Raw genomic sequence first — 15,525 nt, forward strand, 5'->3', positions numbered from 1 at the left:
TACCAGGCTTCAATTCATACCACACCTTTCGGTCACCTAACCCAGAAAGAAGCACTAAAGGCGGAGGGGTGTCCATATTCATTAAGGATATCCACACCTCCAGGCTAGTTGCACAGCATAATGCATCCGAGATTATCCAAGTGGAACTAACTCTGGGCAAGACTGCAATCCAAATTGTAGCTTGCTACAGACCCCCCACCATGCCCCAGGATTCACACTCCTCATTTCTTGATACACTGGAAAGTATTGGGGTACAACCCAACACCCTAACAATGGGCGATTTCAACTACCCCACCATTAACTGGGAAAACTACTCATGTACCAACTCTTTTGCTCAACGATTTCTAGAAATCATAAATTCCAAAGCCTTGGATCAACTTATTCACACCCCCACCAGGGGCAGCAATATCCTAGACCTGGCCATTACCAACATGGGAAACCGGTGTTCCACACCAGAGGTCAATTCCTCATTGGTCAGATCTGACCACAAGCTAATCAGCCTAGACATCCATATCCCACCCCCACCCCCAATTAGGGAAACCATCGTAAAAAACTTCTCCAAAGCCAACTTCACACTTCTTAAGACAGAAGTGGCAAACTTCATGACACCCATGCAGACGGACAATAGAGGTATGACTGCCGAATCCTACATAAATGCACTTTATAAGCACTTACACGAGAGCATGGATCATGCTATCCCTAATAGAACCAAGATGTTATCCTCCAAAAAAAAGGAAGCCATTCTGGTGGTCCTCTGCCATAAACAAACTCTACAACAGAAGAAAGAAACTGTTGAAAAAAGAGTAAAATCCCATGACTGGAGGAACTCCCTGGTCAACCTCAGTAAGAAGCTGAGATCCCTCATAAAATCCTACAAAGCTAGTTACGAAAACAAAATTGCCACTGACTCTAAAGTCAACCACAAAGCATTCTATAGCTATGTCAAGAATCTAAATGGGAACACTCAGATCTGCTCTGAGTTACAGCACAATGACACTAAATATACAGAACCAACTGATATTGCCAACATTCTAGCAGATAGGTTCAGTGCTAACTTTACCCCCCTCTCACCCCCTAGAGGGCCCATCTCTATACCGGAAGAATGCAAAGTTCCTATAATTATGGCTGCACAGGTAAAAAACACACTCTCCAAAGCCAAGAACACAGCATCCATGGGACCTGACAATATCCTAGGCTGCGTTCTACATGAACTACAGAATGAACTGGCACCCTACCTAAGTACCATGTTCAATCATAGCCTCACCTCAGGCTTTGTACCCAGTGAATGGCGCACCATGATGGTTATCCCACTCCACAAAGGAGGAGCCACGACAGACCCCGGGAACTACCACCCCATTAGCCTGACGAGCCTGGTCTACAAGGCCATGGAACGTATCATCGTGGAACTCATAAACAAAGACATTGGTAATCTCCAAACTCTGGACCCTACCCAGTTTGGATTTGTAAAAGGCAGATCATGTCTCCTAAACCTGATTGACTTCTTTGAAGCAGTCACCAAAACCATAGATGAGGATAAAATGGTTCACACAACTTATCTAGATCTCGCCAAGGCTTTCAACACCATCCCCCACTCTGGAATTATAGATAAGCTCACTAAACTAGGTATAAATCCCTATGTCACAAGATGGATAATCTGACAAATCACCGGAACCACCACGATGAATAAAACAACAGATTTATTTCTGGACAGAACAAGCGCTTTCACGCACTTAACAGTGCGCTTCATCAGGTTACATTAAACAAAACCAGACCTTGTCCTTATATATAAAAAACACACCCTAATTAACAAGTAATTGGGCAAATAAAGACAATTTATATCAATTTAAAGAGATAAATTCACATTTTTAAAATTGTCATGGTTCATAAATCACTACAAGAACTTCTTAAAATTTCTTCAAGCTATATATGTAGTCAATTTAACCGACCCACATTAAAAACATTTCTTATATAGACAAAATAGTATATTATCATAATTTATAAACTATATATGTCGTTCCTATACATTTCCATACTAAGAATATTATTCCAAAATTAATATCCAACGTGATTAATTCTATAATTATTTCATGTACATTATATACATAAATTAACATGCCTTTATTCACAAACTGATAAAAGAGCTTAGGCTATGTGTGCAAATAGCAGACAAAAGGAAAAGGAAAGGAAGGGAATGGGAAAGGGGGGGAGGGGAGGAGGAAAGTGGAAATGGGGTAAAAATATAGACTATAAAAATCATATATAAACATGAATGAATTTAACACGACATATACAAGAGAAATGAACCATCAAGGCATCTCATATAACCACAATCAAAAGGCCAACCCAGGCCAAGTTCAGTTTATATCATAAAAATATTATGCTTTAACTCAGACCACTCAAGATTCTTATGCAGGAGAGTGCAAGGATTATGAGAGATGAAACAAAACCACAAAACAAAATGTCACAAGATGGGTTGCCAACTGGCTCATGGACAGAACCCACACTGTGAAAGTAGTGGATTCCAAATCCGACATCAGACCAGTGACAAGTGGAGTACCACAGGGTTCAGTCCTGGTTCCTCTCCTGTTTGGTATCTACTTCTCTGAGGTGCAGGCCAACACGGAAGGTCTTTGGCTAACAAAGTTTGCAGATGACTGCAAACTAGGAGCCATAACCGAAACTCCTAATGATGTGGACAAACTACAAAAGGGCCTCACTGAGACAGATACCTGGTGTCAAAGCCATGGCCTGAAGCTCAATGCCAAAAAGTGTATTGTCATCCCCTTTGGTAAAAACTCTGTACCCATGAACTACCACATAGCTGGTAGTCTACTTAATGCCGAAAATGTGATAAGAGACCTTGGAACACAGGTGGGGCAGTAGTCTCTCCTTTGATAATCGCATCGCCACAGTGGTCAGGAAATCCTTCTACATGGCTCATCTCATCACAAAAGGATTCTCATCCAGAAAAAAAGAGGTCATTGTTCCCCTCTACTCATCACTCATTAGACCCATTATAGAGTACAACGCCCCTTTTGGTATGCACCTCACAAGACATCTAAAACAACTGGAAAGACCACAGAAATACCTCACAAAGAGGATTACTGGCCTCAGACAGATGCCTTATGCAGACCATCTCAAAAAACTACAGCTTTACTCCATCGCATATCGCCTACTCAGGGGCGATCTCTGCCTAACATACAAAGCTATGTCAAACCCAGAGCTGTTGGACATGCTCCACTTAAAGAAATCCCAATCCCTCCGAGCTACATGCTCTAGGGACCTAAACCTTGTCACCACAATAAACAGAACATGCTGGAGGGATAGATTCCTGTCCCAGAGACTTCCCATACTCTGGAACAGACTACCTATCTATGTCAAACAGAGCCCCTCATTAGCACTCTTCAAAAAAAATCTTGATGATTGGATGGGAAATAGGAAATTCACCCTGAGGATCACTTCTGTGGTTCTGCTCGACAGGGGCACAGGAAAATAATTCTCTTGGGTGTCGAAAGCCAGGGTACATTTTTTGGCTAGGCTTGTATGGGCCCTAGGGCCGATAGCCTAGTACCTTCCTATGAACCTATGAAAGTTTTATAATGTATTTTAGACTACAATCTAAACATGATAATCTGAATGTTTAAAGCTCTTACCTTACTATATAAAATGTTTTATTTTGGAAAGATACTTTCATTAAACACATTTCACCAAACATTTAACAAAATTGCTATTAAATGAATGGATATGAGCCACTTTTACAAATGGCTGTCCCACGAGTCATCACTGTTATTTGATGGTTGTTTTTGTGCAAAGATTTTACATTGTGATGAATTTCACCATGTGTTGCATTGTGTGAGCCAGCAGTACACTTAACATGGTTTTCCCCTTTTTCTCCAATGTGGAAAGAACATGGAGTTGATATAGATATAGATCACACTGGCAAATTATTTCAATAACTGGTACAGTTAGCCTGATCTCTTGTGCTATTACGTCCTGAATATGCAATAGTCAGGAGTGAGTCACCAGTCCATACATGTGCAATATGAACATCAGAATATATCATACTACAACTGATGAAGTGCAATATTCTAAGCAAGCAAAATGTAAAGTCATAGTCTTGTAATACCTATTAGTATAATACTGTCTAATGTCTTCCTGTCCAATTGTGGTAATTTATTGTGTTATTAATATTTTAATTATTACTGTATGTGCATTAGTCTTACTATCACTCAAGCTATGTGTTCATTGTTATGTCTTGTATGGGGACCAAAGCAACATAATTTCATTCATCTTGCACTGCTGTTTATATCTGATTGAGAATAAAGTTTACTTTGACTTAGATATATAATTTTGGGGAGGCTCCACTCCCTACATGTGGCATTTGTCCCCTGCAAAAAAACATTTTCTGCTTTTATAAATTTACCATCTCACCATTTTTTTAATTAAATTTTTAGTAAATGGTGAGGTGAAAAAATAGTGCTGAAGGCTTGTACATATGCTACATAAGTAGCAAATTAATAAAATGATAGTGATTCAAGAATGCATGGAACAAATGTAAATGCAGCCCAGAGATATGCAGAATAGGATATCTGCAGATTACAACTGAAACAGTGAGTAGGAAGTGGTCAAGGTATGTGAAACATGTGGACTATATCTGCTGTCAGATTCAAAGTGTCTGTGTACATTTGCGTGTAAATGAATTAGATTCTAACCTCCATTTCATTTACGTAGATTTCAATTTGCCTACTTAGGCTTAAGACAGTCCTTATTGTCAGTCAGATTTCTGCAGTGTTTGTATTCGTCAGTTCTCCTTGCACAGATCCAGATTTTCTTATAGCTTACAGCATTTATTAAATTAATCTGCTCAGCCATAAGAAGAATATAGCAAACAATAAAAAGGAAAAGAAAACAGAAAGAAAAGAAAACATATTTGTTTTGGATCTGTTTACTGAGATAGTCTGACAGAGTGACTGAGCAGAGTCCCTTTTTAGCAGAGGTCAGAATAAAAATTCTTACAATTGTACCACATAAAAGGTCACAATTACAATCTTAGACAAGTTAAAAATCAGTAAATATGTTCAATAGGAAAATTAGATCAGAGAAACATCCAGCCTGATGACTAAGTGCCTGAAATATGATGTTCTGACTACTAAAAGAAAGAAATTAACCTTGAATTCTGGTCTATACAGAAGTGTGAATGCAGCAGAACAGATAGTTCCTAGTATAATGCAGTACAAAGAGCAGATACAGATAAATAATATTTGGTATACCTTAAGCAGTAGTCATCACTATGCTCTGAAATACATGTGTGAGCAAAGCCAGCAGGGCTGTGGAGCAGCTTAAAGACAAACTGGTAACATCTCAACCTGAGGCACCGGATAAAAACAAGAATCCTCTTACCAGAAGTGGACCAAAAAAATGTCCTCAGAACTGTAGGAATGAGCTTCTCCTACCTTCTTGCTGCATTGTGGTATCTAAACACATTTGTTTAGGTAGCCCTGATATTAGCTGTACCTTATGAAAGAGTGCCAGTATTGCACTCATTGGAATCGGCATGTATTCTAATGTGCCAATCACAATACCTGACAGTTTCACCCGAGGCAGTCACCCCTTCATCTCAGCCTAGCTACGCTTTTCTTAGTAGGTAAGATAGGTTTGATTATCATTTAATATATCTGTCAAACAAGAGGTATAACTTCTTCTGTACATGCATAAAAAAACATACATTAGGAAAATATGCGGACAGGTGCTGGTTAGCTGTTTTGGCTAGAGCAGCCAGTTATATTAGGTTGTAAAAGAACTGTTTATGCAAGTTGATAAGATTCACTAGTTCAGTTCAGAAAATAGTGAGGTAGCAGGATACTGGAAAATACACTGAGGATTCAAGGGGATGTGGGTGAAGGAGAAAGGTATTGAGTGAAGTAAATCAGTATAATACACGCACTGATGAATGAGGCTGAGGATGAAAGGAGAGCAGGCTTTGCAGAATTGCAGGTGGAACTAGAACTGTAAATTGTAGATGTGAATGCGTGTGAGATTTGGAAAAAAGGCACGCACGTAGGACTGAAGGTGCTCGGTCCAAACCACGACAATACATCCAAAAAGAAAGGGACCAGCACTCTATGGCAACAGATAAAATTAGATTTATTAGGATTGTAAAAACAACCTAATTTTGGTGCACAAACCGGTTTCGGCTATGAAAGCCTTTCTCAATGTGACTTAATAATGAAATACAAGTTCAAACCATGATGCATCTTGCTACTTATTTTATACTGACTTGTTAAAGTGGTATTACCCATATTCATTTAGTGATCCATGATAATGACAAATCGTGTTTAACTAATAAATTGAATGACCATCTTAAACATTTGAATTCACCACTAGTTACATATTTATACAATTAATACAATATTATTATAAAGGGATTCTGTGTAATGTTGAATGTGGGCAGAACTGTTTGCATCAAACTGCCCATTACTGATGGCTGAGGCAGCCAAGGTTCTTAGCCAGTAGTGTACGTATTCAGTACTGTAACTACTGCAGGGTAAAATTGTTGGTTGTTATTATGCACAACTGGCATCTCAGAAAACTTGCCAACTAGATGTAAATGCAGTGTCGACATTTGTTTAAACTGCTGTGGCAGATGCTGCAGCTGTTTAAATAAATACCATTATATTTTTAACTATACCAAGGAGCAAGTAGAAGCACTTTGCCACAGTTCTGCAGTTACAAGGAACATTTGTGGTCCTCACCTTTGGGTTAATGGGAGCACCAGTTTGGGAAACTACTTAGGGTACCAACTGACCTGGCCTTTGTGGAGTGTATACAAGTGTAAACTAAGGAAATGCTGGGAATAATTATCAACATCACAGAATACGTAGAGCAAAGCATACAATATACAGTGAATGAAACAGTAGTCAATGGGATGCACAGAACAAAGTTTTAATATGCAGGGCACATTTATAATAAAAGAGGTATTTTTTTATGTCTGGAAAAAGTTAACTAGTGATTTTATCTAACGATATATGGAGGCAGCTGTATTTGCTATACATATGTAATAAGGCAGGAGGTACATACGTAATAAGGCATGAGGTGTGTGCACGGTACTGATATTACTGCGCTCTCCAGGAGGAGCCTGAAGCCTGTGTGAGCCATAACATCTATACCATGCATACGCCCCAAGTGCCTTTTTGCTCTCAATAAATTATCTATATTTTTGTATTTGCAGTTTGAAATTTACATTAAATAGTTTATGCATTATAATTAAATGTTTTGTAGTGTGTTTTAATGTGAAACAGTCCATTCCTCCATTTTAACTAGCTGGTTGCTATGCAAGGTCATAACTTTAAGCTCCTATCTTAACACCAAACACACAAAAACACTGACACAAAAAACATCGAGCCACAAAGGCTGCTCTGCAAAACAATGAAACTAGCAAGAAATTTTATAAAACATGCTCAGTACAAGGGGTAATCCCTGTTTACAGCACTCATACCCCCTGCTATTTCTAAATACCAACTCTAAGGTTGCACCACAATGGCAAAAGGGAAAAAAAAACTGTGTCCCATTCTATCACTTTATCTCAATCTCGAGCAAATGCAAAGACAGCTATTCAAAAAATGTGTGGATTGACCTTTTCAGATTGATGTTTTCTATTTCAGTGTTACTTGCGTTTAATGTTATGAATGGAATCCATAAATTTTTAACTGTGTGGAATATTGACATGAAGTTTTCAGGGTAGTCATTTAAAGGAACCTTCTGCCAAACTGTTTTGTGGTATTTAATAGTCTAGTTCATAAACATGTGTTAACACTACATAACACCTTAACTGAGTTACGGCATATGAATGAGTCATGATGAGAGGACTTGCATATCAGTAACAGTGCTACATTACATGTATACAATTTTCCAGGTAATACAGCCTAAAATATTCATAAGAGTAATGATTCTCATATCAGCTCCAAGAATACGAAGAGTCATATATGCTAACAGTAATGTACCCCCCAATCATTTTTAAGGTTATCTGATGATATTAACTTATGAGAAGTGAAAAACTCAAATATATAAGCAACAATTCTTCTCTCACTACCACCTTTTCCTTAAGTTGATGGTATGCCTTTATTTACTTGGTTTTCCATGATAATTTTATGTGTTTTATTTCTGTTTTAATGTGTGTTTGCATTATGACATGACTTCTAGGTTAGAGTTGCTGTTTTCTTTTGCAGTAGGGACTATTTTTGCTGCATGTTATTCACTCATCTTTTTCCAGTGTTTCATTTCACAGTGTTCATTGGGTATATGCTTACATGTCCATCCAGGTTATTTCCCTTACTGGATATCTTTTACAGTTTCTAATCAGGCAGTTCCATTACATTGGAGTTTTTAGTGCATTTATTACTGTGATGTTTGTTTACTTTGTGTCACAATCCTTCTGTTTTGTTCTATTTCTTATTTTATTATTTTTATTTTGTAAGCAAAGTTAGTAATGTATTTGAATAGGAAGGTGTTTCTGTTTTTTTTTTAATTTACCAGTTTTCTGAGCTTTCTATGTTTGCTACTTTTCTCTTTTAAAGTTTCAAAATGGCAGCAGATTGATAAAGTATGAAGTCTGAGGGGAGTATGGATCTGTTACTGAATGTGAAGTCTAGGTGCCTTTTTCTAGCTTTCTGCAAAACAAATAACAAATTTAATGTACATGTAACTAGCAATTTGCTTGGTCAGAGTTCCTTGCCATTTTATTATATGGCATATACACTAAAAAGATGCACATTCAGTGTGGAGAAAAGCATGCACATGGGGCTACTATATTGACAGCACAGTTCATTTATATGACTTAGACTAAAAACTGCAAAATGCAACAGTTGTAAGGATGGAATAATAAGCATGTTATAAGGAAGTTGCAACAAGGTGCCAAGTATGAACATATAGAACTGGTTAAAGTCCACATATAAGATAAACAGGACAGAGAAATGTAATTAGGGTGCATGAGAAATGCAGCCATGTATACAGTGATACCACAGGAGTATGTCCAACAGAAGAGAGCACACAGGCAAAGAAGAATGCTTTCCTAGCACATAATCAGCACTGAATACCACCTATGACAATTGCTGAGCAGTCTGCAAAGTCAACAACAGAACAAAACTGTAGTCACACAATGCAATCGCCAATCACTGAAATGCCATTTAGTGTAGTGGAAACCCTGAATTTAGAAAAATGGCATCATAAACTACCAAAAATCATGTGTCCATGGATGAAGCTCCTCCTGTACACCCCATGTGGTGGACTGTACCTTCCAACCTCTATAACATAAATATTCACATTCTTTACAGTGAAACTTCTTCAAGGAAGAACATGTCTCTGCAGGTGTTATATATGCAAACCTTTTAACACTTGATCTTGAAAATGTGATGATTTGTGTGCTCAAAATTGGAATGTTCAAGCTTAGCAAGGGCAGCACATGAACACTGCCTTGTTAAGGGACTTGATCATAACACCACTGTGACATGGAAACTGAAAAAATCAGTCCTTTAAATATGAACAATATGAAGAAATATGGACAAATCTGTCATCATCTTGCCCCTAGGGGCCATATATTGGATAAAATTGGGTTATACTGGCTAGGATTTAAGGGCCCTTAAGCCGTTAACTTAGTAATCTGCTATGAACGTATGAAATTAACAGAAAACAAAGTAGAAGAGACAGTTGTGCAATAAATAATCCTGGCACAATAAGGCGAGCAACCAAAAATGACTCTCTTAAGTTAAAAATAGTTCTTTATTAGCATGAACGCTTCAAACTCTCTGTGTTTTCATCCTACTTTAACAGACTTCATCAGATACAAGTCTCCTGTTACCAAGTTTATATATACACCGTGTTGACTCAACTAACAAGTCATTGCAAACATTCAATTAAAACTACCCAATCTTATTTAATACATAACAATATATAATATAACACCATTTAAAACCTTTTAAATAACCTTTGTGTGTAAAATAGCGTACTGGTCTATCTGTATGTTTTATAAAACCAAGTGATTATAACACAGAGTGTTTGAAGCGTTCATGCTAATAAAGAACTGGCTTTAACTTAAAAGAATTGCTTTTGGTTGCTCGCCTCTTTGTACCTATGAAATTAAGTTAACCAGCAGCTGATAGCCTTATCTCATTTGCACCTACAACTCCTCCCCTCCTCCATGCATTCTAACTGCAGCACTTGTGCACGTAGCTTGGAAGGCGCCCCACCTCCAGCACTGTGGCACAGCCAGGACAGCATAACATAGTGAAACTACTGAACATGCAGGATTCACTAACACAATCAAGTGGCATACATATGTAAGAAAATCACTGAACTGTTCAAGTTTAATGATTTTCTTAGGCATTTAAAGTTTCTTTCTTCCACTTGCCCAGGCAATCATTTTATTGCCTTCTAGCCTATCAGGGAGATATTTCACACCTCAGCAGAATTAACACTGTGAGCTAAACTGCCAGACTCCTATAATCCCCTCTACAATGTCTGTCCTGTTTGCTGGCCTCACATCATGGCACATAATAGACATAAAGTTTTTTTTTTTTATCAAACTCCTCTGACATTAAATAAAAGACCTGGTCCTCACTAATGCATTTGAGCTTAATAATTACCTCTACCTCTTCTGCTGATTACCTTGTTTTTTATGCGTTTTGAATCTGAGCAATTTTTAATAGTTAAAAGAAGATCTGAGAACAACATCTGTATCCATTTCCTCTGCAAGTAGCTGTTACTGCACTTGACTTCTCTGTTACTGCACTTGACTTCATTTCCAATATGTACTGTGAGTCAATGAACACTTTTTTTTCTTCTAGAGAGGGCCTAATTTTCCTATAGACACAGGACAAAATAATGAGCAACCTTCTGTGATTTAATTAAATCATTTCCTTAGGTCAAGTGGTGCAAGGTTTGATTCTGTCAGCTTCCATTGTCAAGTCACTTACCCAGAGAGAGCTCCCACGCTGAGTTTAAAAAAACGTTTGTGGAAATTGCTGCCCTACCCTGCAAAATAAATACTAATAAACAAAAATTCTGCAAAAAATTGGTAAAAAAACTCAAAACTCTCATCTTTTCTCAGAGTAAACATTAATATTTAGAAATGTTATGGGTGATAAAACAATATCTGAATGAATTTTCTTGAATTGGGGCACACTGTCTATAAATTTGAAAAAAAAATCATGGGTAGCAATCTTCCTTTGCAAAAAACGTTTTGTGAGAGTCTTTGTACTGCAAAAAAGTGCTCTACTTCATAGATTCACTGCAGAGGATCTTTCCAATTCCTTGAGATTTAGCAGCCTTGAAGATGATGACATTAAATTCCATGCATAAGAAGATATCCCTATATGGACACTATGGGAGGCTTTTCCCTATATGAATAAAGTAAGCTCCAAATTCTACTACAAACTTTTTGCATTTGCTTCACTGAAGAATTTCTAAACTGTCATTTGATGTCACATCAGAAACTCAAATTATCTATGTGTCTGATTATTTTTACAAGTAAAAGTTCCTGACAATCTCTGGTAAGTGTGTTGTCACTGTTTCACTGACTTTAATGCACCATGTCTCCTTTCCATTCTAGAGCCCCTGCTGAAGTTTCAGTCCCCCCTGCGTGATGTGGAGGTCAGTGAGAAGGAGAAGGCCGTGCTGGAGTGTGAGGTTCCTTCAGATTCAATACCAGCAATTTGGTACCTAGAAGATAAGAAACTGCTTCCAAGTACAAAGTACATCATGGAGGAACAGGGAGTGCTTCGGCGACTTACCATCTGTGATGTCACCACCGACGATGATGGTATCTATCTCTGTGAAATGGCAGATGGAGGAAGGAGCATCGCAGAGGTCTCTGTCAAAGGTAAGTCCAGAGTAAACAGCTCAGTCTTGTCCTCTCACTAAAGAAAGTAGAGATATGGCATTAATCCATTCGTAATGTTTCCAGTTCATTAGGAACGCTAGAAGTTTTCTACATGACTTCCTTGGAATTATTATAGAGCCCAGCAAAGGCTTAAGAAATAATTGTAGACTTATCTAACCTCCTGACGAATGGCCAAATTATTAATTTTCTGTAGGATCTGCATTCTCTTTCAAATTTAATATCTAGGACTCAGAAACAAAATAAAAGCACTTGACTGAAGTGTTAATTGCTCCAGTGGCATGCTGTTGGAGAATGAATTATGATTGCTTACACAATGATCAGGTTTCAAAGGTATGTGAATAACAATTTAATTTCTGAATTAAATTCTATTTCTTAAATGAAATTTAAGACAGCAATATCCAAATAATATTAGATTCCTGTTTCATAATATAATATTTTATACAGATTTAGCAATTCTATAAAACTCTATTCATAAAATTAGAATGAAATCAAGCCTAAATATTTCTCTATTTTTGCCTCTGTTTACTAGAAAGTTCCAACTGGGGAATATGCTGTACTTGATGAATATGTGTACGTGAGACTCCCAAATAATGCCTGTCCTCATCTAAGCTACAGTTCTGATCCATAGCTGTTAGACGTATCATTGATTTACTGATACTTTACCTAAGTGCCAAAGACAGACCAAATTGGCTATCTCTAGGATTTATGAAGAATGCCATATCACAAATCTCAAGTTAGGGTTCCTTTATATGTGGAAGAATCAAAACAGTTGGAGACACAAATTCTATATACACACATTTTATAAAAATGAAGTTCATTTTTTTATGAAAACAACCTCAAAATGAAGAAAATCTAATTATAAACAGATGAACTCATGTTCATTTTCCAAGCATAGCAAAAACTATGAAAGTGAACAAACTCCAAAAATATATTTTTGTATGGGGCATGCACCAGCACCATCCCAGATCTTAAATATTCTTACTTCCAGGTTGTGCCACATCAGATTTAAAGTAAAGGACTGTCTCAGATGCTTGAAGTTACCCATACTGAAACTGGAAATGCCAACATAATATCGACATTTACAAGGCTGGAAATGCAAAACAGCGTAACACACTGAATCCCAAATCTCTTTACCACTCTGGACTGAGGAACAAGGACTAACATGGGTCACAAAGGGGCAGGGGAGCAAGTCTGATAGTTTAGAATACTGTTTCTCCAAAGTTGTGATTGTCTGTGTTGTTATGTCAGTGTTATCAGATTCAGTATGGGTCACGTTAAGCATGTGAGAGACAGCAGATTAAAATGCATTTTGTTCTTTCTTTGACTAACAGAGTAGAAATAATTAAATTCAGAGGTCTGGGAAATGAAACGTTTACTCCTAAGATCTCCAGTGGAGCAGAAGCTTAATTTGTGGTGAAACTTTTAATTATTCAGTTGTAACTTGAAATAATGAATTGTGTGTCAGTGTACATAGCTGGCTTGCAAAGAAGACAAACGCGGTCTTGCATACTTCACAAGACAGTCCCAATTTACTAGTCTCTTCCCCCTTGCTACCTGTTAGAGCAACTGCATGACTGTATGCAAATGCAGTCATTCATGGGATGGTTAGGGTATTTGGAAATGAGTTTTCTGACTCATTGACCTGTTGGGACACCAGAGTAATATGGGATTCATAAATGTCCATACTAAACATGGTGCACATCTGTTTCAGCCTGCAAAGATTGTCAATATAGATAAGCCACAAAGTGTGGAAATGGGAGTGCATGCATGTGTATATCAGTGTGTGTGTGTGTGTGTGTGTGTGTGTGTGTGTGTGTGTGTGTGTGTGTGTGTGTGTGAGAGAGAGAGTACTGGGGCAGGGTATGAGTGGGTCCGTTAGTGCCAGTGAATAAGTGAATATATTTTGTATGTGGGTGAGCGTGGGGAGGAGCATCACTGCCTGTGGTGGTCTTCTTATCAAGTAGGACACTCTACTGCACTCTTATTACAGATGTTCAGTGGAGTGATTCAGTGTCATTCAGATACCCAAATAATGAAATGTTTTCTATTGCAGGAATGCATACAACCACGAATGACTAAATTGCACAAAAGTGCAGCTTGGCACATTGGCACAGGGCAATTTGCTTTTCTGTGTCATTTTATATAAATACCAGGGATGTCAAAAATGTTATTAATTGTAGACCTATTTTTAGAGGCAGTGTTTGATAGAAAAATCATAATTTTTGAATAATTTTAAACAAAAGCTTTCTACATGCTCAACGTTGTTGCAACATAAATATTAAACTACACATATTCAGTGCATAGAAAAACTAAACATTACATAAAATCATGCAGATATCAGACATTAAGAGTTTCATTCAAACAGCTTATCTGAAACTTTAGGCAAAAATTTAGCATATGCAATCAAATTTTCTACCCTCATCGAAATTCTTTAAAGTATTTTTGTAAACTACATTAAACTGCTGTGTAACAGACATATTAACTGATGTTAAATTAGTTCTTATAAAAGCTGATTGCACTAAAATCCTGCTACTTCAGAAACATTCAAGCATCTGCCAAGAAAGCCTTAAGTAAAATTTTAAATCTGGGATACCTTTATTCTTTATAAAACATTTTTTTCACTGCTTCTAAGATATGAAAGTTATAGAACTTACTTTAGTCATGATATTGCATCAAAAAATTATATTTTGAATTCAAATAAACTGAATAAACTAAACATGATCTGGATGAGTATGATTAAGCATGTGTTTAAACTAGTTTTGATTTGTAAATCATAGGTTAACTATAAGTTAATACTACAATGACTGAGTCATCTGTGCACCGTATCACATAGCACTAACTGAATAAGCAGTTTATCTTTGTGTCACAGCATTACACAGTCCTCTTTATACATCTCAGCTACGTAAACTAGCCATGTTGTGCAGGGAAGTTGGTAGGCACTTTGTTTTGAAAGGAACAAGGACATCCACTACAACCTCCCTCTGTTGGCCTCAGAATGCTGACAAAGAAAAAGGCAGTGCAGTCACAACTCCCATGTTGCTGTCTTGACCCTGGAAGATCATCTGAGATATGCATGCTTCCTAACTCTTTCCCCCTTGCTATCATGGCCTCAAAGCACGGATTCCGTGTTTTTTAACCTCTTTCCACCTGCTCTGTGCTGTCACAACATTGACTTTCAGCATCTGTCCCTCACTCCTCCACTCCACATTTCCATCCCCTCCTCTAACATGCAGTAAGCATTACTTCAAATCACGCATTTATACATGCTGTTGCCTTATGTGCACAAATATTTTATAAGGAAGAATAAGTTTGAAAATATTTTTCTGCATGAAATATATACAATATTCAACTGTCCAAGTGGTTTTCACTTTTCTAAAAGACAAACCAGTAAAAGTACTAAGAACCGTCTAAATTATAAAGAGAATAAAAAAGGAAGTCAGCAGAGTTTAATAACCAAATTAACACAAATTATAAACAACCTACTGACATAATAAAAATAATATTCCAGTAATGTTCCCAGACAGCTGTGTCAAGGCCACACACAAGCCCAAAAGCACTTCATTATACCACATTTATGGAGAAAGGCAGTTCACATAAGTATTAATACGTACCCAGACAGCCAGATGCAAAAT

General features: G+C 37.3%; 1 protein-coding gene across 2 annotated transcripts in view; it reads left to right on the top strand.

Moving 5' to 3' along the window:
• Positions 1-15,525, top strand: part of OBSL1 (obscurin like cytoskeletal adaptor 1) — a 1,518,259-nt gene that overhangs the window by 544,229 nt on the left and 958,505 nt on the right. For both annotated transcript variants that reach the window (XM_044060562.1, XM_044060561.1), the window contains exon 3: positions 11,603-11,872. In XM_044060562.1, the coding sequence (XP_043916497.1) occupies positions 11,603-11,872 (270 nt within the window). The remainder of the gene's footprint in view (positions 1-11,602; positions 11,873-15,525) is intronic.

This window comes from Protopterus annectens, chromosome 2.part0, assembly GCF_019279795.1.
Source record: "Protopterus annectens isolate FY-2018-M chromosome 2.part0, PAN1.0, whole genome shotgun sequence".
In the NCBI taxonomy this organism is placed as follows: domain Eukaryota; kingdom Metazoa; phylum Chordata; order Ceratodontiformes; family Protopteridae; genus Protopterus; species Protopterus annectens.